General features: G+C 52.8%; 2 protein-coding genes across 2 annotated transcripts in view; one reads left to right on the top strand and one right to left on the bottom strand.

Annotated features, from left to right (window-relative positions):
• Nucleotides 1-2,981: 2,981 nt before the first annotated feature.
• The window catches only part of RASSF4 (Ras association domain family member 4), a 35,798-nt gene continuing 16,156 nt past the window's right edge, over nucleotides 2,982-22,623 (bottom strand). The window contains exons 4-11 of the mRNA XM_055275264.2: nucleotides 15,349-15,491; nucleotides 13,891-13,982; nucleotides 13,026-13,192; nucleotides 8,301-8,402; nucleotides 7,959-8,010; nucleotides 6,625-6,746; nucleotides 5,690-5,787; nucleotides 2,982-4,423 (exon numbers count right to left, since the gene is read on the bottom strand). Coding sequence (XP_055131239.1) covers nucleotides 4,363-4,423; nucleotides 5,690-5,787; nucleotides 6,625-6,746; nucleotides 7,959-8,010; nucleotides 8,301-8,402; nucleotides 13,026-13,192; nucleotides 13,891-13,982; nucleotides 15,349-15,491 — 837 coding nt within the window. The 3' untranslated portion in view covers nucleotides 2,982-4,362. The remainder of the gene's footprint in view (nucleotides 4,424-5,689; nucleotides 5,788-6,624; nucleotides 6,747-7,958; nucleotides 8,011-8,300; nucleotides 8,403-13,025; nucleotides 13,193-13,890; nucleotides 13,983-15,348; nucleotides 15,492-22,623) is intronic.
• On the top strand, nucleotides 19,133-21,726 carry DEPP1 (DEPP autophagy regulator 1). The gene is made up of 2 exons (XM_055275274.2): nucleotides 19,133-19,366; nucleotides 19,928-21,726. The coding sequence occupies exon 2, from the start codon at nucleotides 19,953-19,955 to the stop codon at nucleotides 20,589-20,591; it is 639 nt and encodes a 212-aa protein (XP_055131249.1). The 5' UTR covers nucleotides 19,133-19,366; nucleotides 19,928-19,952; the 3' UTR covers nucleotides 20,592-21,726.

The raw sequence follows: 22,623 nt of genomic DNA, 5'->3' as shown, positions 1-22,623 counted from the left end.
ATTAACCCAAGGAGGGGGTCATGGGAATCCCAACTTGAAGTGGGTAGTTCAAAAGTTCCAGAGGCCAGGGCTTGTAACTAATGGGAAGGGTGGAGACCATCCTATGGGACTGAGCCCTCAACCTATGGGAGGTGATGCCATCTCCAAGTAGTGTCAAAACTGAATTAGAGGACACCCAGCTGGTGTCCCTGCAGAAATGATTGCTTGATTGGTGTGTGGGGAGAATTCCTCCACCCCATTTGGTCACAGAAGTCTTTTGTGATTATTGCTACTGAGTGAGAGAATAGTGGAAAGCACTTTGAGTTTGTTTTCTTCCACACAGAATCCCCATTTCACAGATGAGAAAACTGAGGCAAGAAACTCGCCCAAGGTCATGCACATTTGTAAGTGGCAAAGCCAGACTTTGAAATCAGAAAGTCTGGCTCCAGAGCCTATTAACCTGTCTATAACAGTGTATCTCCCAAATGGGATTCTAGGCAATTTTTATGCAAATTAAATTATTGAAAGTGGTCACACATGATATTTACAAAACACAAGGGAGAAAGGGAACAAGGGCGTGGGAGGCAGGGGGTGGACACAGTCTGGGCATCTTTCTGCACATATTTCTGGGATTCTGGCCCAAAAGAGGGCAGATCCCTTAGTGGCTGGGGCATCTCTGGGAAACTACCCAGCAGGGACCAGTGTGCCCCTGAGCCCAGTGGTATTTCAAGGGTTCATTCTAGGAAGAAGAGTCTTCTGGGGTGAGAAAAACCCTGGCAAGACAGTTTCATTTTCCTATGTCTTTGTCCCCTGCACCCCACTGGCTTGCGCACGCACGCGTGCGCGCGCGCGCCCACACACACACACACACACACAGACACTGTCTCAGCAGGGAGCGCTGCTGCCTTGGGTCTGTGTTTGGCAACATGGATCCTCAGCCCAAGTGCCACAAAGGCAGTTATAGGTGTGGCTCATATGCAGTAACAACAGTGGTCCATCTCCCATCAAGAACTCTCAGCCCAGGGATCCTGAACAATGGTTCTTTCCACCAAGCCTGAGACTTGGCTTTCTGTTTCCTTTGGACTGTCTGGGAAAGAAAACCCTGGGAGTTCCCATTCCTAGGTCTGAGAAAACATCTCTGTTAAAAGTTGACCAGGAGGGCATAGGGCCCTACCCTGTACAATGTGAGTCTCAGGCAGGGCACGTGAGCAGCTAGCCTGATCCCAAACAATCGCAGCTCTCAGGGCCTAAATATAGCCCATGCAGCTGCCTGTTTTTATACTCAGTTTCTTGGCTCTGATCGACCAAGCTTCCTGTCTGATCACCACTGAGGAACTGAGGGCAGGGGGCTGCTGCCCACCACTGCACCTGGCAAAGATATCCCGCTGCCCCTCCGCAGCTGCAAGGCACCTGCGTCCTACACACCTGGGACACATTTTGCACTGCTGGTTCCTCCACAAATCGTCTGGTCGGACTGGATAAGCTTTGGGCCTTGTTTCCATGGGACTAAGGGGCCAGGTGTATCCTGGGTGAACCCTGGCTCGCTCTATTTTGCCAGTGGGAAGGTCTTTATTCCATTTTCTGGTAAACATTCCAAGCAGGTAGCATATGGTTATCACTGAGGAAAAACAAGATGTTTTTGATCCCTTCTGGTAATTTGTTCTGGGCAAACAAACTTGTTTTTCCTGAGTCCAGTCCTTTTGCAATCATGCTGATTTCATCCTGTGCTGTTTATTATTCTCTCTGGTTCTTGAAGCCTCGCCTGGCAAGATAGTCCTATTTTAGGAGACAACACTCTCCCATAGCAATCTTTGCTTTATCTTCGGATACGTTTATTACCTGAGACACTAGGTAGCCAATGGGGCATATGAGAAATACCCTAAGCTCTGTGTAGAAAGAAAGCGGGAGCTCCCCACAGGAACAAGTAGGAAACCACAGAGACCAGCCTCTAATGTTTGAAATTATGGGGTTGAGGTGAGCTGAATTTGCAGCTTTTCAGATTGTCTCTGAACAGCAAATATGATGTTGATAAAAAAAAAAAAAAAGGTGTGAACTCCTCGGCTGATTGCAGAAGTGTACCTTTTCCCTTTTTCTGAGCCACTTGCTAGTGATTTTTCTGACCCGTAACGTTCAGAAATTAGATTGATAACACCTACTTTAAAAGTGACACTTATCCAAAAGGCCTTAAATAATACTGTAATAACTTGCAAAAGCAAACCAACCAACCAAACAGGCTGGTGCTTAGAGAGGGTATCCTGCTCCACTGCCTTCCTGTGTGCCAGGACCTGGCCTGCTCCTAGCTGGCAGGTGCATCTTGGCCTGTAACACCACATGCACTTCTTAGCCAACTCTGCCTCTGCCTCTACCTCACTCCCAGGAGCTTTGCCGGTTCACTGCTCAGCTGATCTCCTGACCCTCCCAGTGTCTGGCCTTCTTCTCCTGATGAGAAGACCCCTAGACACAGGACAGACTGGCTCCATCTTTTTGCTTCCAAGGCTGAGCACAGGCCTGGCACAAGGCAGCCACTCAGTTACAGCTGAACAATGGGGCAGGAGCTGTCCTCTACCTGAGGTTGTAAATAATAGCGTGGGAGTACAATTACCTGGGAGCTCCTGTTTGATTTGTTTTGTACCCTCTCCTAGGCCTTGCTTCCATCCCACCTGAGGCCCTGGCCTGGAAGATTCTTGGGGCCCTCCTGATGCCAAGATTCGGTGACTCGGGGTGACTCTTGCTCATCATCCAGGTCACCTCTACACTCCCACCAGTGACGCCTGCGTGTTCCATGGCAGCCTCTCCTCTGGCTCCACCCTAGTCCCCAGGGCATGCACAGAAATGAAGGAGTCATGTCGGCTCCTGGAGCAGCGAGTTGTGGCTCTTCTGCCAAACATGATCACACATCCTTTAGGATAAGAGTTTCAGAAGTTAGAGCCAGGGGTCAGGGTGGAAGCACAGAAAGCAAAAAAAAAAAAAAAAAAAAAAAAAACAACCTTGGTTCTCACTTCTTCAGTTCAATACAACACACCTTTATTGAGCACCTAAGGATCTATGCTGCCAGAGGAGGGCAGAGTCGACAAAACAGTGGGCAGGCCTCTCCTGCAGCATCTCTGTGATGATGGAGCTGGGTTGGGGAAATCCTGCTGTGACATTTGCCCTGACAAGCATTTCCACACAGCGTGGTGGCTTCCAAGCTATGCTCTTGATGGGCACCCGTAAGGAGCTTCTACATGCATTAGAGATGGAGCCTCTCCTATCTTTGCAAGCCTTTGTGGTTCTTCCCTTTAAATCTGCCATCCACGGTCCTCAACAGGAGAATAATTTGGTCTTCCGTTTGCTCTGTTTTAGACAAATACTTCACATGACTGATGTAAACTGTTGCATAGTTTCGCAAAGGCTTTCTCATTCATTCCTGAAATTCTCCTTCAGTCACAAACACAAATTGCTCAGTATCTGGGGAATTCAAAGCCCTTTCCTCAAAACAGACATTTCTCCCTATCATTCTTCCTTCAGGGGAAGTATTGAAAGTCATTGAAAGTCATCCCCACCCACTAGAGGAGAGAAACGCAAGCCCAGAAAAGGCAAGAGGTACACAGGCATCCACGGGACAGTGGTGATGGGGCTGAGCACTGCCTTCTGGAGCTGCTGCTGGGCACTGAGAGGGCAGCACCCTCTCAATGCCATGTGGACCCTCCTCAATGTGATTGAATGACCGTGTTTCTTGCAGCAAGCTCCTTGTAAGAATCGCTTTAGGTCTCTCTGATGAAGTAAAGACTGATTTCTGCAGAGAAAGTGAGATACTTGTGGCCTTATTCCTGGTCTCACCTCTGTGCTGGGGCTGAGCTGTGCGAGGCTCACAGGGTGACATGAAGGCTTAGAGGCCGGGGACGCTGTGGCGAGGTGATGGCTGAAAGCAGGCTAGATCTCATACCTGCTGGCAGGCCCTGCTTTTCCCAGCAGCATTCCTGCGGGGCAGCATGATATGAGGGCAGACAAGAATCTCATATGAAGGAAGAGGACAGGGGTTTGTGGACCCACAGGGGCTCCGGGACAGGCACTAAGCAAGCAGATGAAGCCTAAGCCACAGGGGCTGGGCCAGCACTGCTCTCCAGTGCAGGAGAGGCATGGTGTGGACAGGGCTGGCCACACAGATCTGACCCAGCAAGTTCCTGGCCCCTCAAGCCTGGGTTGGCTTCCTGTGGGTGCTCATCTTGGAGCCAAGAGCTGGCTGTGGGAATCATGGTGCTCAGGCTTCAGACAGGTAGATGCACAGGCACTCGATTCATCAGGCGGTGGCCATCAGTCAGTGTGACCGGCCGGGGCCAGCCACCAGGGCTCAGTGTGCACCCGCCACTGCTGGGGACTTTGGAAGAGGCAGGTGTTGGCCAGTTACTTGGCCTCCACCAGCTGCTCCAGGCGCTGCAGCATCGTCAGACGCAGGGCTTGGAACCTGGAGGGAGACATTGCCAAGAGGACTCACTGAGGCCAGACAGAGCAGGGAAGTGGGCAGCAGAGCGAGGGACCTGCAGATGGCCAGCTCAGGAAATCCCTGCAGCAGCCTCATCTCTCCTCTGCCAAGGAAAGGGAAGGCTGTGGCCTGCGCCTCATGAGGTGCAGTCAAACCGGGCTGCGGACTGCATAGAGCATCAAAGCAGAGTGTTGTCATTTCTATTGCAGACTCTAATACAGACAACAGCACACTGGAGTGGACAGGGCGGTAGGGCAGAGATCGGGAAGCCCATGTTTCAGCCCAGATTCTACCATAACCTGTGCAGCAACCTTCCTTGTGCTGAGCCTCAGCGTCTACTCTGCACGTTGAGTGGACCCACTAGTTGACCCCCAGATCCCTTTCAGCTCTCAAATCCTGTGGGGTCAGGACTGACTGCAGAATCAAGATTCCCTCTGACTTTGGTCTCCTCTGTCTGTGTGGGATCTGGCTGCACAGACAGGAGCCTGTGGAGCATGTGGCTTTCCACGGGTCATTCAACCAGAGGCTAACATCCATTCTTTCCCCACCCACTCCTGGCCCTCTCAGTGAGCTCCTGCCCTTTCCTTCCTAGCTGTCTCCCCACCAGCCCTGGTGGGGTGCCCTCCACAAGTCTTGGACCACATTTCACTTTGCTGAGGGGGAGACGTCATTGGGACTACAGCCTGGCTAACCTCGTGCAGCCGGGCCCTGGCGTGGTGTCCCCAGGAGCTGGCAGGTGAGACCTGCTCACCTTTTCATTGAACTAGCCCTCTGCACCTGAAAACATCAGCTGAGGCTGGGAGTTCCGGCATCTGCCACTTTGGGGAAGGCTCAGAATTCCCACTAGGATGAAAGGCCCTAACCAGGCCAAGTCTGCCTCAGCGTGCCTGCTCCTTGGAGGCACATCACCAGCAGAACTCAGAAGCTTGACCCAGTGCCCACTTGGGTTCCTGCCTGACTTTCCTGCCAGGTGTTCTGCAGCTCATGCCTGCGTTGGTGAGGATGCCAAGACTGGATGGGTGATCGGGGCTGTGTCCCACTGCTTTGGCAAGCTGTCATCCCAGAGTGGTGGCAATACCAAGCAGGGGGCCAGAGGGTGATGCTGGGGAGCTAGGGTTAGCAGGCCTTCCCGTGCCAGGGTACTGGTGCCCACGGAAGAGAGATACCTCCCAGCCGGCACTGGTGCTGTGCCTTGCAGACCTGCCCTGATGTTCAGGACCCATGACTGGCTGTTTAAGTGCTGCTTACTTCATGGTCAGTTTGATTATTTCTCTTTCTTCCTCTTCTTTTAATTTTTCAACAAAACTGTCCAGCACCGGCATTTCAAACTTAATGTACTGAGCGACCTAGAAAATCCAAGAACATTTTAATGTGCTTTAAATTCGAAGCCAAAAGTATGTTTTCTTTTCCTCAAGGCTTCCATAGTGGCCCATCCAGCCAACATCTTGTATCCACGGAAGGAGCTGCCACTTTCCCCACCCCACCCCAACACTGCTGTGTTGTGTACAGATGCCAGGACAGGAGCCTATTATTATCTCAAAGGCAACTGTTATCCCTGGGAGGAAATATTAAACTGAATATTAGGAAGAGCATTCAGTACAGCAGCACTGTCACATTGGGTGCCCTCTGGGCTGGGGGGTAGGGAGGTGAGAGCACCATTGTTTCTAACAATGGAATGCAACTGCAGCAGCCTGAGGGATACGGGGTCACTAGGCCTCCTACTTGAAGTTCAAACCCTGTAAGCATCTTCTATGCAGAGGAGTTTGGAAATGCACTCACTGTCTGATCAGAACTCAGGCTGTTGGTAAGACTTAAATAGCTCCCTGTCTTCCACAGGTGCGAGGTAGGGCCTAGTTAAAAAGCCTTTGCATAGGTCTCTCACATAATGACAACAAAATACATTCCAATGAAGGAAAAGACTTTACTTCCTTAAGAGGAAAAGGATAGGGCCATGGTTTTATAGGACCCAAATTCTTCTTTCCTCTAAGCTGCTGGCGCTGGTGGTCACTGATGGGAAAGGGAGGGCTGGTGCCTCCCTGTGGTAGGCTGGGAGCCCTTTGGGAGGGTGTGGAGCTCCTGGAGACATCAACTGAGAGGGCTCTGGCCAGGAGTCCTTGGGAGGCCCCGTCACCCAAGAACCCCTCACCTTATAGCAGGCCTCCCCAGCCTCGGCCCCCACTCACGTCATGGGGGACTTCCACACCCAAGTCAGCTTCCATCAGGAACATCCTGGCGATCTTCTCACATGGCCCATGCAGGATTCTGGAAATCAGCGGGTACTCGCAGTCTTTTAATTTTGTCCGCTCTGAAAAAGAAGGGGTTTACAAAAATCATGGGAGATTAGGATCACTTCCGTCTGTTCCAGATTAGGAACTGATAGAAAATGCGCGTCTAGGGGCGCAGGGAACCCTAAGAACACAGACCTCGCTAACAGCGCTGCCCTGAGAGATTCCTGCTCATGCAGAAGGGAGGCAGAACAGGGCCCCCAGATCTGCCACTTTGGCATAAGGATTAAGTGGAGCGGCTGGCAATTGAGAAGAAGAAGATACAAGTGAGGCTCTTTGCCCTCCCCTATTTGCCGAAAAGCAGGACATAAATTTGTCAAGGTGTGCCCCTGCCCCTCTCTAGGGAACGATGGAGTTAATTACCAGAGACAACCCGAGCCCCTCCTCAGCCTGGAGAGGGCACCAGAGGAACCTGCACAGCACATCCCGCTGAAGCCCTTCCCTTCCCGCAACTCCCTATGCGGTGACCTTCCCGCCCTTCACCTCCCCAGAAACTCAGGCCCTTCTCCTCTGTCTTGTCACTTCTCTAAAAACTTACTGCTCTTTTGTGAATATGCTATTTAAGCCCAAATTCTAACCACTCATCCCTGGATATTCCAAAGGGCATGCATGATGCAAGTGTTAACAAACTTCTGTTTGTTCTTCTCCTTAATCTGTCTTTTGTTAATCTAAATACAGGGCCCCAGCCAATGAACCTAAATGGGTAGAAGGAAAAGATATTTTTCCTCCCCTGCAGTGTCATTCAGCAAAGGTGCAGCTTGAAGAGAAACAAGATCTGAGGGGGTGGGAGAAAGGAAAGCTGAGATGGGAGGGCCAGGGCCTGATGTACTGTGACACGCACCCCACCCTTCCTGACTCAGCACCAATGAGCTAGGGACCCATCCATTTCTCTGGAAGAGGCAGAGAGGAAGGCTTCCTATAGCTTGGTGGGATTCTCTTTCAGAATCCTGAAAGAATGTACTGAGTGACCTAGAAAATCCAAGAACATTTTAATGTGCTTTAAATTCGAAGCCAAAAGTATGTTTTATTTTCCTCAAGGCTTCCATAGCGTGCCTGGGTTTGGGTGGGGGAGAAATGTTCATGCTGGGAGGCACAGTGTGCCCCAGCCCACTAGGCAAGCCAGCCCAGAGCCTGTCTGGGAGGGAGTACAGTCAGTGGTTGGTGGGGAAGGGGCTTGCTGAACAGGTAGAGACCTTTTGCTTTTATGATCCAGAAGTGGGGCAGGTACTTACCTCCAGACTCATGAACGATGTAGAGTGCGAACTCACTGGGGCCGTCTTCCACCTGCACAGGCAGTCACAGGAAGTCAGATCACGGTGCTTGGAGATGGGAGAGAACCGAGAGGGTCCCCTGACAGTAACTACACCCCCAGTAACACACACACAAGTCGTCACAAGGAACCTGCCCTCTCCCAGGCTCCTCTTGTTTGAAATCCGAGAAACAAAAGCTCAGCAGAGGGACCCTTGCTAGACCTTCTGCCCAGGAGCCATGGGCAGCTTTCCCCAGAATCCCAACCCCAACAGAACAGCAGACCACTGGCATCCTGGGGCAAGGCCGCTCCTGGCCAGGCTTACCCTAAATTTGTTCAGCAGCAGGGTGAGCACCTGCAGGGTTGTCATGGTGCTGTTGACCCTCACATTGGTCACGGATCCATAGGCCGGAGTAAACACGGAGGTCTGTACCAGGAAGGGAGAGAAGTTCAGGGCAGGCCCAGAGGGGACAAGGGGCTGACATCACGATGGTGAACAGACCCAGGCAGCAGGTGACGCTGAGATCTGGGAACACCTGCACCTGTCCATTCACGCTGATGCACACACAAGCTGTTCCCAGACCTGGGAGACACTCGGGGAAGCTGTAGTAGTGCACGCCTTCCAGAGGCCTAAGGAAGATGTCTGCACACCCAGAAGGGCCAGCTCTCTGGAACCGAGGAACCAGGGCCATGGAAGTCATTCACAAGGGTGGGGGAACCAGTCTCTCCTTCACTCTTTCTATTGATTAAGTCACCAGTTGTCTGTTGATTCTAAGGCTGAAAGTCACCCAATCTGTCTCCTCCTCTTCATTCTCCCAGCGGTGCCTAGTAGAGGCACTGGTCAGACCATATCAGCTTCCCAGCTTGTTCCCTGTTCCCTTCTGGTCTCAGTCCCTCTAATCCGTAGTCTGCATCGCTGCCTACAAGAACAGACTTCTAAAACCCTTGCACCTCCGGGTGACGTCTAGCCCAGCTGCATCCATACAGTCTGGGCTTCCTTCCCTACCCTGCTCCATACCACCTGAATCAGAGTCTGCGTTTGTAGAACACAAGGCAAAGCGATCTGTGCAGTTCAATGTGAGAAGCACTGTTTGAACGCACGGGTCTAAAAGTATCTGAAGGCTTCCTGGGGACTGTGCAATATCATCTGTAGTTCTTCTCATTGTCTCGCACATACGACACTATGGTTGCCTAACAAGCACCATGTGCTCCAGTCACAGAGCTGCTTCACAATTTGGCTGGGGGGCAGGGGGACACATTATATTTTTGCAGGTGTCTTGCCTTTGCCTAAGAGACACAATATATGAAATCAACCAGGACTCTGCCTGACACATAATAGGTCCGTCCTCAATAAATCCTAGCTGTGTATTGAACCCGCTAAGATTTTACATACAATCATTGATTTAATATTCATAACAACCCTTTGAGGCACCTATAACTAGTCCCCTTTTCTTAGAAAGGAATCACAGGCTTTAGGAGGTTAACCAGCTTGTTCAGAGTCACCCATCTAGAAAAGACAGAACCCTGACTCAAAGGATTCCATGATTCCTGAAAACCTACATGTTACCCCCTTGGTGCTGGTGCCTCTCAGCGAATGTGACTCCTCTGCAGGTGAACCTGTCCTTGCTTTTCAAACTCAAGTTTAGATTCGCATATTCCTCGTCTGAGATCCTAGCTCTGTTTTCCCAAGGAGGTAGCTGAGGCTCAGAGAGTTCAAGGACCTATTCAGTATCCCTGCTCTGAGAAGTCGAGGCACACCTGGGAGCCATTGTGAGTTCAGGTCCAGACCATCACAATGAAGCGAATATCTCAATAAAGTGAGTCACACAAATGTTTTGGTTTCCCAGGGCGTATACAAGATATGTTTATACTATACTGTAGTTTCTTTTTTTTTTTTTTTTTTTAGACGGAGTCTTGCTCTGTCGCCCAGGCTGGAGTGCAGTGGCGCAATCTCGGCTCACTGCAAGCTCTGCCTCCCGGGTTCACGCCATTCTCCTGCCTCAGCCTCTCCGAGTAGCTGGGACTACAGGCGCCCGCCACCACGCCCGGCTAATTTTTTGTATTTTTAGTAGAGACGGGGTTTCACCGTGGTCTCGATCTCCTGACCTCGTGATCCGCCCGCCTCGGCCTCCCAAAGTGCTGGGATTACATGCGTGAGCCACCGCGCTCAGCCTATACTGTAGTTTCTTAAGGGTGAGACAGTATTACATCTAAAAAATCTGCATGCCTTAATTAAAACTACTTTGTTGCTAAAAAATCTGACACAGAGACACAAAGTGAGCACACAGTGTTGGAAAACGGCACCGATAGACTTGTTCAACACAAGGTTGCCACACACCTTCAATTTGCAGAAAACGCAGGTGCAGCAAAAAAAAAAAAAAAAAAATTGCAGATTTTTACAAATGGAAACCTTTCCATTTGTAAAAATCTGCAAGGTACAGTAACAAGAAGCACAATAAAATGAAGCATGCTGTGCCAGAGTCAGACTCAACCTTGACCTGCTTCCCCCAGCTCGATTCTAGTTGAGGTGCAGAATGACTGAGTTACACAGAAAGCCAGGATTAGGATTAGGCTTTCTTGTCCAAAGAAATATGGAAGAGAGGGCCAGGTGCAGTGGCTCACACCTGTAATCCCAGCACTTTGGTAGGCAAAGGTGGGCGGATCACGAGGTCAGGAGTCCAAGACCAGTCTGGCCAATATGGTGAAACCCCGTCTCTACAAAAAATATAAAAATTAGCCAGGCATGGTGGTGCACACCTATAGTCCCAGCTACTAAGGAAGCAGAAGAATCGCTTGAACCTAGGAGGTGGAGGTTGCAGTGAGTCCAGATTGCGCCACTGCACTCCAGCCTGGGCTACAGAGTGTGACTCCATGTCAAAAAAAAAAAAAAAAAAGAAAAGAAAAGAAAAGAAAGAAATATGAAACAGAGGAGTTAGGCTATTTCAAAGAGACAAAAAGTCTTGTTAACAAGACACTGTGTTTCTTCTGCATGAAGCCTTTTCTCAAGATGATACCAACCAACTCCAAGTAGGGACAAAGGCCCGGTGGCTACTTTCTTATCTCTAACCACAAATGGTTTCTGTCTAACAGAACGCATTTGAATCCAATAGGTCAGGCAGTAGAAACAGCTACAAAGTTTCAACCAGTCTGGAAATAAAACCAACATTTCTGGGAATCAGAACGGTTTTGGAAAACGACCGAGTGAAGTAATAGTGCACAGTTCTAAGAAACAAAACCTGGAACTATCTCAGAAATTCAATGCTAGGAATTATTTATTTTTTCAATTGTTGCCTCTGACTCAAGGAATCTGTGCCCTCATTTCTAAGGACATTAGTTCTGTATGGATGTTGAGTGTGGTAAGAAAGGGCTTTTGGCATAGTGCTTTTCTTTGGGACTCCCCTTACTCACCCAGGAGATGGGGGAGCTACTGTCCCAAGTGCTTAAGACACTATTCCGTGTCCTTGAAAGCAGTACTTTTTTCCGGAAGAATGGATTCACATTCCACAGGCAAATCTGTCACTAGGAGGAAAAGCTGCCCTCACTGGGTGACAGGCTGAGACCCCGTGTCGTCTGACTGAGTAGCTCTTCTTGATAGTGTGGTTCAGTCGGAAATAAGAGGCTGTGATGAAAACCCTCACTGTTCATTTCAAAGGCTGCAGAGTGCTCGGGACATGGTGTTCCTATGACACTGGCAATCACTACAATAAGGTTTAATGTACCAGACACACCTCTTAGTGATGAATGAGACCCTTCGAGGAGAAGCGAATGTACCAATGCTAAACTCCACCATTCAGTAATTTGAATCATGGAGCAAAACATCCCCCACCCCTTTTTTTGGTAAAGAACGTAGAACTGGAAAATACCTAAACCCACGCACATATTTTGGAAAATTTTTGAATAATTCCTTAAACTAGCATGTCAACATTTATTTGAATGCTAACAATGGGTACTCAACACATTACACACTAAACCCCTTTTGGAACAAGATTTAAAGAATACTCAAGTCATGTTATGTGTCCTTGGGCTAATCTACACCATTGTTAATCTCTGCCTAACTTCAATCCTGGGTCCCCTTTACTCTCTCAGGAGACTCTACCTTGGAATAGTCCTGGATTTTTCCAGATTTAGCAAAGGCAACCCTATTGTCATTCATTCACTCACCACAAGCCTAGCAGGGGGTGGAAGGGAGATCCTGAGATGAAAGCAGGATCCCTTCAGCTTGCCCAGCAGAATTCCAAAGTAGACATTCCAAAGTCCAGGGCACCCCAAGTGTGGCTTGAATGGACCCTGGATGGCCTAACCTGGGACACCTGCTCCTCAGATTGGACCCCGAGACCCTCCTCCTGAGCCCCCTCCCTGCCATAAGTCATCCTCTGTCAAGAAGGGCAGCTGCTTCAACTGGAAATCTCGGCTTGCATTTCCCAGTGCTGCGGGCAAGATATGGCCTGCCACAGGACGCTCCATCCAGGGCCTTGCCCAGACGGTCAATCACTCTATTTATGGTAACAATCAACTTCTCTTGTTACAGTTCAGTTTGTTTATAGAATGATGTAATTTCGGGAAAGAAAGCTTTTCCTGAGGTCAGTACAATGCATCCTTGGACAAAAGGCTGTGTGCTGGGAATCTGGGGTCGTCCAGGTTCTCTGGGGCACAGACACATGTGCCCTGGGCACACCCCTGCTTAATTATTCGGTGAGAGTGATGGCTGGATACACAGTGTTCCCAGGGATCAACCGATGGAGTTCAGGGGGAAGCCTCCTAGAAAGCGCCCTCGTTGAAGACGTGGTCAGCGTTACTGTCTGCCCAGGGCATCCCCAGCTTACTTGCCAGAAATCTGCATGACTTTTGAGGATGTACTGACAGTGAGCATGTGCTAGAAAATGCTTAGGTCATAAACGGGGCTGTTATGTGGATGCAACCTGGCAGGAGGTTTTTCCTCCTGAGGGCACAGGAATGCCAGCAGCCCCGACACAGGTCATGGTGCTTGCTGTGCCTGTGCTCAGGCCTGGCTCCCCATGCGCCCAGGGGAGAGGCCAGGCTGGGGCGTCACCTTATGATTGTAGAAGTGGCCGTTGATAGAGAACCGGTGTCGCCGGATACGCTGGGCCTCACCAGGGGCACGGCACTTGGGCCTCCTCTGGCTCATGCAACTGGCGTCGCTCTTGGTCCGCATCAGCTGGGGGGCCTCCTCTGCCTCCTCCGCCTCCTCCAGGGGCCCTGCATGAGAAATGGGTGAGAGAATGGCAAGGTGGGTGATGCTGACAGAGCAACTGCCTGCTGTCGGGAGGTCTGGCTCCCTAGAGCCCTGTAGTCATGTGCATTGGGGCAGATGGGGACGTGAGGGCCATTTCTGGACTGGAGACTGGATATTCCCAGCTTGCAGATAGGAAGGTGAGACCCAGACAGGGTAACCTGAATCACAATGTCACATGGCCATACCCCTCTTGGTCTCTGTCTTAGGGTGCCCACGGAGGTCTTTGGTGGCCCCAGCCCTGTCTTCTGAGCCCCTGCTCTGAAACAGGCCTTTTACTGAGTGCTAAGGGAAGGGGAACAAAGAGGATGAATGAGCAGGTACAGAGGGTGAGGACGAGGTCCCAGAGGGAGGCGAGGGGCTAGGAGAGCACAGTGCCTTCTGTGGATGCTCCTCTTTCCCATAGCACACACAGGGCGGGAGACTCAGGCCACCCCCACACTGTCACTGTCACCTTCCAAGCCTCTGCTCACTTTTCCATGAAGAGGAGCGAGAATGAGGGCAGAGCACCTCCCAGGCAGGCACCTGGGTAGGGGTCCAGCAGGTGAAGCCCCTCTTTTGCTGGGGTGCAAAGCTGTCCTTCGGAGATTGTGGTTTGAGCCAAGCCCCCCTGCTCCTACCCTGGATGAGGCGGGGGTCTGGGCAGCTTGCGGGCTCCGCTTACCCGAGTTGTCTGTGGAACTCTCAGCCTTGTGCACTGGCTGAATGCTTGGCCGCTGGGCTGTGACGTTCCTGTCCTGGGGCGATGGCTCCTTTCTGAAAAGAGACAACTGCAGTGCTGAGATGGCTGCTGGCAGAGAAAGGGAGCTCAGGCCAAGGAGAAGAGACCAACAGCCTCTGGGGTAGGACACAGGTGGGAAGCAAGGCAGGCTGAGGTGAGGCCTGGATTTCAAACCGAGAGAGTCAGTCTGAAACAATAAAAGAAAAGTAGAGGCCTCCCCCAGCATCTGCTGGATGGAGAGTGAGCCTGGCCCTGCAGACCCGAGGGCTTGTGCTGGGCTGCATCGCACAGACACACGGACACATGAACGTAGTCAGGGCCTGCGCATTCCTAGGCACCAGGCTTAGCCAGGCCAGCAGCTGTGTGCCAAACAGGCTTGCTGGGCTTCCCGAAGGCCTGGTGGGGTGTCAAGCAGGCACCACCTAGAAGGGCCCAACCTCCAGGCCTCTTGGCAGGATGAACCCCAGGCCAGCGTAGCCAGTGCTGGGCTGGAGAAGGAGTGGGTATGATGGGACAGAGCCCTGCAGCCCAGGCGACCTGGGGAGGAGAAGACAGACAGGATCCTGTAGAACACACGGGCACAGCCGCCACTGCTGTCTGTGAGTGCTTTACCTCGAAGAGGGGCACATGTGAGTCATACTTGCAGCCTTCCTAAGGAGTCTGACTTTATGCTCTAATTCTGTGTGGCTCAGAATTCGCTGAGTGACTGGGGACACCTAGAGATGTGCCGGGGCTGTCAGGGTGGTGGATGCTGTCACAGCATGGGTTTTATGTGAAATCTGAAGGGGGCAAAGCTCTGAATGTGTGCCCTCTATAGGAGTTACTACTGCAGAAGCAGGCAAGGCCCAGCCACTAACTGCGTCTTTTGGGAGTGGGCTGAGGAGATAAATGCGCATTGAACGGTAAGGCAGGCAGGAGACCATTTCCTCTTGATGGAAACATTATTCTGATATTAAACAAATGTAATGTGAAATTCTGATAAATGTATTTTTAAAATTTTGACATTAAAATGAAAACAGAGTAGTAAGAGGCTAAATTCATGTGAATTTTAAAGATAGAACAAGAGATGGCGAGACATGCTCGGCTTGCATAGGTGTTGGGGGCCCCCCTGGCTATAGTCGTCCCTTCTTGCCAGCAAGGTGGCTTGCAGGAAGGTTTGAGAAACAGAAATGGAGGTCATGGGAGCCTGGAATGTTCTCCAGGAAGGAGGGAGAGGCCATCCTGGGCGAGGCTGTGGACTGAGATAGTCACAGGGTATGGGGATGAGGCTGGGTCACCCTCCTGTGCCAGTGTCCCATAAGGGAACAGGGCTCCCTCCCTGAGGCTCGGGATATTCCCAACCCGCACCCCAGACAGGGAGCTCAGGCTGAGTAGGTGTCAAAGAAGCCACTGGGTACTCACGGAGGGCAGCTGGGCCGTCCAGGCATCCATGAGGTGGAGGGGAGGTGCACCTGCTCCCGGTCATCCTGCATCTGCAGCCGGATGGGCCGCCTCAGCCCCCAGGCAATGTTGAGGAGCCCCTCGATGATCAGAGTCCCTTCTTCCTGTGGGGGTCCACACATCAGCCCTTCCCCCAGAGCAGCTGCCCACCTTCCCTGTGCCCCCTAGGGATGGGATGCTCTGAACACTCAGGCATTGCACATCCCTCCTCCTGAGTGGCCCCATCCCCTCAGGAAGGACCATCAGCCACTACGTGCCCTGGGGCGCGTGACCAGGCCCTGTGGGAGGAAGCCTGAGATGTGCTCAGCTCATGCCTGGCCAGGGGCACAGCCCAGAAGGCAGTGGCTGAGTCAGGTGTCCCACAGGAACCCGGCTGCTGGCCGGCAGGCATGTCCACACCGTGGTGAGGAAGTGGTTCCAGGGAAGCACAGCCTGTCTGCTCGTGCCAAGCAGGGGACCTCTCTGCCCACACTGCACCTGGGAGGGGGTCCTGCGCCACCAGGTGCTGTGGCCACCAGGCCCGGCAGAGTCCCACGCCCACCAGAGCAGAAGTGGGTACTCTCTGTCCTAGCTGCCTCAGCCTCACCCTTCTCCCGGTGCCTTCAACAGCAGCAGCGTCCACTTGCCAGGGCTGACAAAGGGTCTTGCTTTTCTCACCACTGCTTAGACATCACTAGCCCTATATCCCATACCATAATTTCTACAACAGCCTTCATCCCATGTCCCCAACCTGCCTCGGTTTCCCCAGGTCTGCAGGTGACATGGCTCCTCTCCTGCTGCCAACCTGGGGCCCTAATCAACAGAGTCCTCTGCAGGCACCTTGCTAGTGCTGGTTGGCACCCCTTGGGCCCTTGATTCAGTGCCTCTGACCTATTCCAGGCCTCTGTCTCTGCAAGACCACCCCAGGCCTCTGTGCCAGTCCCAGTCACTCTGTGTGTAAGCCTGGCCAAGCTGAGTCATTTGCCAGAATACTTGCCAGCAACCTCGGCTGCCCTCTACCCAGAGCCTCAGTCTTGAAGCTACGCACTCCTAATGTGCTCTGACACTAGTCTCTCCACAATTAACTTTGAATATCATTCTCTCATTGCCATCTCAACTAACATTTAATTTTATTATTTATTTATGTTTTATTGCGGTAAGGACATTTAACATAAGAACTACCCTCTAAACAAACTGTTAAGTGCACAATACTGTATTGTTCACTGTAGGCACAATGTTGTCCAGCCCATATCCAGGACTTACTCATCTTGCATAGCTGAAACATTATATCAGCTGCACAGCAACTCCCCACTTCCTCCTCCCCTGCCCCAGTCCCTGCAATCACCATTTTTACTCTCTGCCTCTATGAGCCTATTTTAGATTCCTTATATAAGGGAATCATGCAGTATTTCTGACCCATATTTTAGATTCACAAATCCCATTTCTCTCTCTTCGTTGGCACTAAAATCCCTGTGAGAACAGGGACACCATGGAAACTTTTTTGTATCCCTGGCAGCACTCAGGAAGACCCTGCACAATGTGGATTTCATGGTAAGTTAGAAATGGGGTTTCTAGGTTCAAACATCCTGCTATCCACAGAGAAAATAGTGTATCCAAAGGTTATCAAAAATACACACAGCTTCCAGATATGACCTTACACTATCTGCTAAAAAAGGAAAACAAACAAGCAGAAACCAGAGCTGTTTTTGATACTCACTGGCGCTCTACAAGCACAGATGTGTCACTGAGCTTCCTATGAAGGAGAGGCCAGCATGATCTATGGAGTTCAAAGGTCTGTGGGGGGTTCTGTTCTTGCCTCTTGGTGTCAGGTGCCTCTCAGTGGAGAGAGCTTGTGGGGATGGCTCACTCATGGAGACCCACTGCCCTCCAGCCCCACCCTGGACCCCAGGCAGAGGGAGATGGAGCAGACATAGCCCTGGCCACGAGGGGCTCAGGCTTGGACACAGAAGGAGATGCAATGGAGCTTCCTGGAGGAGGTGCCTGTGCACTGCACCCTGGAAGACGAGTGAAGGGGGACAGGGAGGAAAGCTGAGCAGGTGGCCCTGACCTCAGGACCTGCCTGGACAAGGTTGGGGGCTTGGCTGTACTGGGGACAGGCTGGCTCGCCATGACTCAGGCCAGACATCCCTACACAGGTGACGTGTGTGCCCCCAACATAGCCGCCCACCGCTGTTCACCCTCCCCCAGCTTGGCCGCATCTAAATGGAGGGAAAGCCCTGTCAGCCAGCAGCGAATTCTCCACCTCCCTCCTCCTTTTATTCTCTGGACTAATCTGCTCATTGCTAATAAATTCAAAGAAGAGCCAGCGAACTAGACAAAGGGTCTACAAAAGATATAAGAGCTTGGGCAAGGTGAGAAGTGCCATGTGCCACTGAAATCCTGGTCACTGTCTCAGGCACTCCCTGCCCCGATGCCTTTGCGCACATGGAGTTCCCACCTAGAATTCAAGAACTTGGGACTGACGGTCCCTCTTGCTTGCCTAGGGAGTCTGGGGTCTGCCCAGTACTCAGAGCTCAGGATTGGGCTAACTCTGGAGACTCCTCTTTCTCCCCCACCTGCAGCACAGGCAGGCGTGTCCCAGGTGGGGCTGTGGCTGGGGCAGAGGATCTGTGGCCTGTCTGGGGAGTGCAGGAGCTTCCCAGGGGCTGCCTCTCTCATCCTTGGCAGCCTCCTTTGCTGGCATGGTCACTCCTGGACAGATGCAGTGGCTTTCTAATGCTGCCCAGGTGCTCCTTGGCAGCCCCCCAGCCCCAGCCCCAGCCCAGGCCCAGCAGCTGCAGCGATCCTTTTAAGCAGAAGCCAGACTGCAGAGCCCTTGTTCAAACCCTGCAGCGTCTTTCCCTCCCTCCTAGAGGGAAACACAGCATCCACCCCAAGGTCCACTGACCCCCTCCTACATGGGCCAGTCTGCAGGCCCCTTGCTGTGCCCTGAGCACGTCCGTCCCACGCGCCCTCACCACAGGGGCTTTGCACGTGCTGCCCCCGCCACCTGGAATGTGCATTTTCCCATTTTTTTCAGGTTTCTGCTCCAATATCTGCTCTTAGGGAAGACAGCCCTGACCACTATACCTGCGGCGGCAGCCCACCACAGGGTGCCACTGTGCTGCTTTCCTTCAGGCAGCTCTTGCTGTTGCCTGAATCACAGCACCCATTCACCTCTGGCTTGATCTCCTCCCTTACTAGAATACGAGCTCCAGGGGGCCACACCCTTTGTCCGCTGCTACCTTTGCTGTGCTTAGTGCAGTCACAGCACACACTAGCACCTCACATCTGGTGAACACGTAAACAAACAAATCCCCAGAAAGCACTCCGCAGACTGCCCTTGGTCCCTTGGGAGCAGGGTGTGAATCTCCTAGGAGCAGGCCTAGGGACCCAGCCTCAGCTGCCTCCAGACTGGGGTCCTGTGCTACTGATTTTTCATCAAAGTTGCCAAAGACCTGGCCCAATTTCACAGGAGTCATGATGGGGTGGTGTAATACAGAGTGGGAAACAAGCTTTGGGGCAGGGGTGGCCCTGGGGCTACCTGTGAGGGCCCAGTGGAACCCCTCCGTCTCCCAGTGCCCCTACTTGACCAACAGTGAACCCACCCCTTTCCTGCCCTGCAGCTTAAACATTCCCCAGCCTCCTACAGGCAGAAAAACACCTCCTAGCTGGCAGTTGGGCCAGGCCCCACCCCCCAAGCTGTTTTCCTAAGAGAGCCTTCCTGAGCAGGCTATTTTTGGCCCTCGTGACAGTGATTGATAGCTGCTGGGAAGGTATAAAAGCAGCTTGCCTACCAAGGTTCTTCACCGTGCTCAGGGAAGAGCCTGCTACGGTGGACTGTGAGACTCAGTGCACTGTCCTCCTCCCAGCGACCCCACGCTGGACCCCCTGCCGGACCCTCCACCCTTCGGCCCCCAAGCTTCCCAGGGGCTTCCTTTGGGCTGGACTATCCCTGCTCATCCATTCTCCTGCCACCCCCAGACCTCCTTGGCTCCAGGTAAGAGGGAGCAGCTGCCCTTGGGTTTGAGACAAAACACAAGGGCTTTGTTTATCTTTGAAGGCAATTCCTAGCCTGAACGTGCACAGCCTCCCTATGGGTTAGAGAGCAGGGCTGTCTGTAGAGGGCTTTGCATTTACAAAGGGATTCAGGGATTATTTCACGCATTTCCTACAACATCCCTGCCAGGGGTATTTATAACCCTGTTTTATGGATGGGTAAGTGGAAGCCTGGAGAGGTGGCCTTGCCAAAGGTCCCAAGGTCAGTGCCTGGCCGATCCTGGTTTTAAACCCAGCTTTCCTCTGACCAGTGTTTGTTAGGTTGGGTTCTCTTATCTGTGCATGTTCTGAAATGATAATGATAAAATCTTAAGCCTTTGGGGTTTTTAACCTAAGCAGGAAGAAAGAGCCCAGGAGTCTGAGCTCTGGTCTGGGCTCTGTAGACTTCGAACTGCTCTCAGGGCACCGGATTCCTACAGGCAGCCCCAGAGGAGTGTGGGGACGCTGAGGGGCGGTGGGACGCAGGGCAGGCCCTCACCACCTGGCCTCTGTTTCCCAACAGGTTGCCGCCACCTCTCGCCAGAGTGATGAGGTCCCGGCTTCTGCTCTCCGTGGCCCATCTGCCCACAATTCGGGAGACCACGGAGGAGATGCTGCTTGGGGGTCCTGGGCAGGAGCCCCTGCCCTCTCCTAGCCTGGATGACTACGTGAGGTCCATATCTCGACTGGCACAGCCCACCTCTGTGCTGGACAAGGCCACGGCCCAGAGCCAACCCAGGCCACCCCACAGGCCAGCCCAGGCCTGCCGGAAGGGCCACCCTGCTGTGTCCCTGCAAGACATCACCGCACGTTTCAGTGGCCAGCAGCCCACACTGTCCACGGCTGATGCTGTGGACCCCCTGGAATGGCTTTTTGGGGAGTCCCAGGAAAAGCAGCCAAGCCAGAGGGACCTGCCAAGGAGGACTGGCCCCTCTGCTGGCCTCTGGGGTCCACACAGGCAGATGGACAGCAACAAGCCCAGGGGGGCCCCCAGAGGGAGGCTCTGTGAAGCCAGGATGCCTGGGCACTCCCTGGCAAGACCACCACGGGATGGGCAGCAGAGCTCTGACCTAAGAAGCTGGACTTTTGGGCAGCCTGCCCAAGCCATGGCCTCCCCCCACAACCCCCGCCCCAGCAGCGTCCTCAGAACTCTCTACTCGCACCTCCCGGTGATCCATGAACTCTGACCCCTCCCCAGTAAAGGCTTCTGTAAGCAGCACGCTGGTCTGCATCTCCTCCAGTCTCCTCCATGGTGGTCACTGCCCCTGGCAGGTCTCTGGAAGGGAAATGCTTTTCTGCAGAGGCCCCTGCTTCGGCAGTTCACAGTGAGACCGACCCCCTCTGAGTATGATAACAGCCTGTCTCACATGAGAAGATGTTACTGATCCCGTTCACTCTGATCCTTGCTGGCTGATCACCTTGAGCAACTTACTTAACAGCTGTGTTCCTCAGTTTCTCATGGGTAATATGGGGATGATTACTGGCACCTGCCTCCCAGGCCATTCTGACGCATAACCGCATATAGGAGCCCATTGGCTGAGTAGCTACCGTCATTGCTGGTGGGGAAACCAGTGGTAGGGGTGTGAGGGTAGTGGGGTGTCAGCCCCCCAGGTGTTTCAGAACAAGGCCTCAGGCACTCCCAAGTCCGCCTCTTGGCCCCCACCCTCAAAGCCCATGTTCTGGGAGGCCCAAGAGAACACATGGAGTCTTAGCAAATGCACTGATGTATTCCAGGGGGACTGTCCCCTGGCACCACTGGGGCACTCTGCTGGCTACAACTCATACGTCCTGTGGTGGCACTGGGAGAGTTCCCCCATGATGAGGGCCAAGATAGAATCTGTACCACTCAGTCCTACCATCCCCACCCCCACACCGCCTCCACCCAGGGGCCTCATGGCACGGTCAGGGTCCCAGCTGTGGGTGACAAGCAGGGCACTGTCCAGCTGTCCTCCACCGGGGGAGTCCAGATGTCCTAAGGCCCAGGCCAGGGCATCTGGAGTCTGAAGGACCCTAGTTCCTAGAGGCATCTGGCAGCAAGAAGGTGAGGCATCAGGGAATGGGAATCAGGCTGGCACTGATCAGAGGCGAAGGGACAGAGAGAGGAGAGGAGGAAGATTGAGCTGGGGGCAACAGCCAAGCTCACCTGGGCAGGTCTCTGCCACCTCCTTGCTCTGTGAGCTGTCAATCTAGGTTATTCTCTTTTTTTGTGGCTATTTTTAATTGCTTTGGATTTGTTAAATGTTTATCTGTCTTCTGTTGTGTGTGTTTTCTGGGGAGATAGAATGTAAACCATATTAAAAGGAAAAAGTTTCAGACAAGCAATTACCCAGTTTCCTTATCTATAAAATGGTGACATCAACAATGTTCTTCACACCCTGCTAGGGCTGGGAACCTGCGCATATGAACTTGGAGCTGCATTTACGAGCACTGTAGACAAATGTTTGTATCTGTCACAGCCCACTGTGTCTCTGTGGTGGTCTCAAACCTGCAGGTCCCTGACTGGGCAAACGTGTGGGGCAGCCTTTAGCCAGGGCAGCCTTTAGCCAACCATCATCCTCAGGAGAGATCCAGAGGGCCCACCCACCAAGGCAGAGGGGGCGAGGTCCAGGCTTGCTGGGCCCAGCCTCACTACAGCCCCTTCTGCAAAGCATCATGAAACTGGGTCAGAGGGAGAGTCCGGCAACTAGGATGAGGTCAGCAGACTCCCCTATGCTCAGAAGCCACCTCGCTGCATCTGGGGAGGTCTGGCAGTTTGAGGAGACCATCCCCGGGCTTCCTCACTAATACCCAGCTATGTGAAAGAGGCCAATGGCACCTTTGGAAGGCTCTCCCTCCCAGTCGAATACAGGTTTGTGGTAGGGGCTTCTGGCTGTGTCCCAAGCTCCTGCAGAGAGGCCCAGGGGAATCCCTTTCCCTTCCAGCTAAGCCTCCTGGTGGGGCCCTTGTAGAGCAGTTACATTCTCCTTCCTATTTGCCACTGGGGTGGGGGTGGGGAGAGTGGAAAGGGGAGTAGAGAGGGGAGCAGAGAGGGGAATGGAGGTGGGGGTGGGAATGGAGAGGGGAGTGGGGCTGGGGGTGGAGAGAGGACTGGAGAGGGAAGTGGGGGTGGGGGTGGGAGCTGGAGAGGGGAGTGGGGGTAGGGGTGGAAGGTGGAGAGGGAAGTGGGGGTGGGGGTGGAAGGTGGGGATGGGAGGCGAAGAGGGGAGTGAGTGGGACACA

This window comes from Symphalangus syndactylus, chromosome 4, assembly GCF_028878055.3.
Source record: "Symphalangus syndactylus isolate Jambi chromosome 4, NHGRI_mSymSyn1-v2.1_pri, whole genome shotgun sequence".
Taxonomy (NCBI): Eukaryota; Metazoa; Chordata; class Mammalia; order Primates; family Hylobatidae; genus Symphalangus; species Symphalangus syndactylus.
The sequence above is the reverse complement of the archived record's forward strand: the minus strand, read 5'-3'. Positions and strand labels throughout refer to the sequence as shown.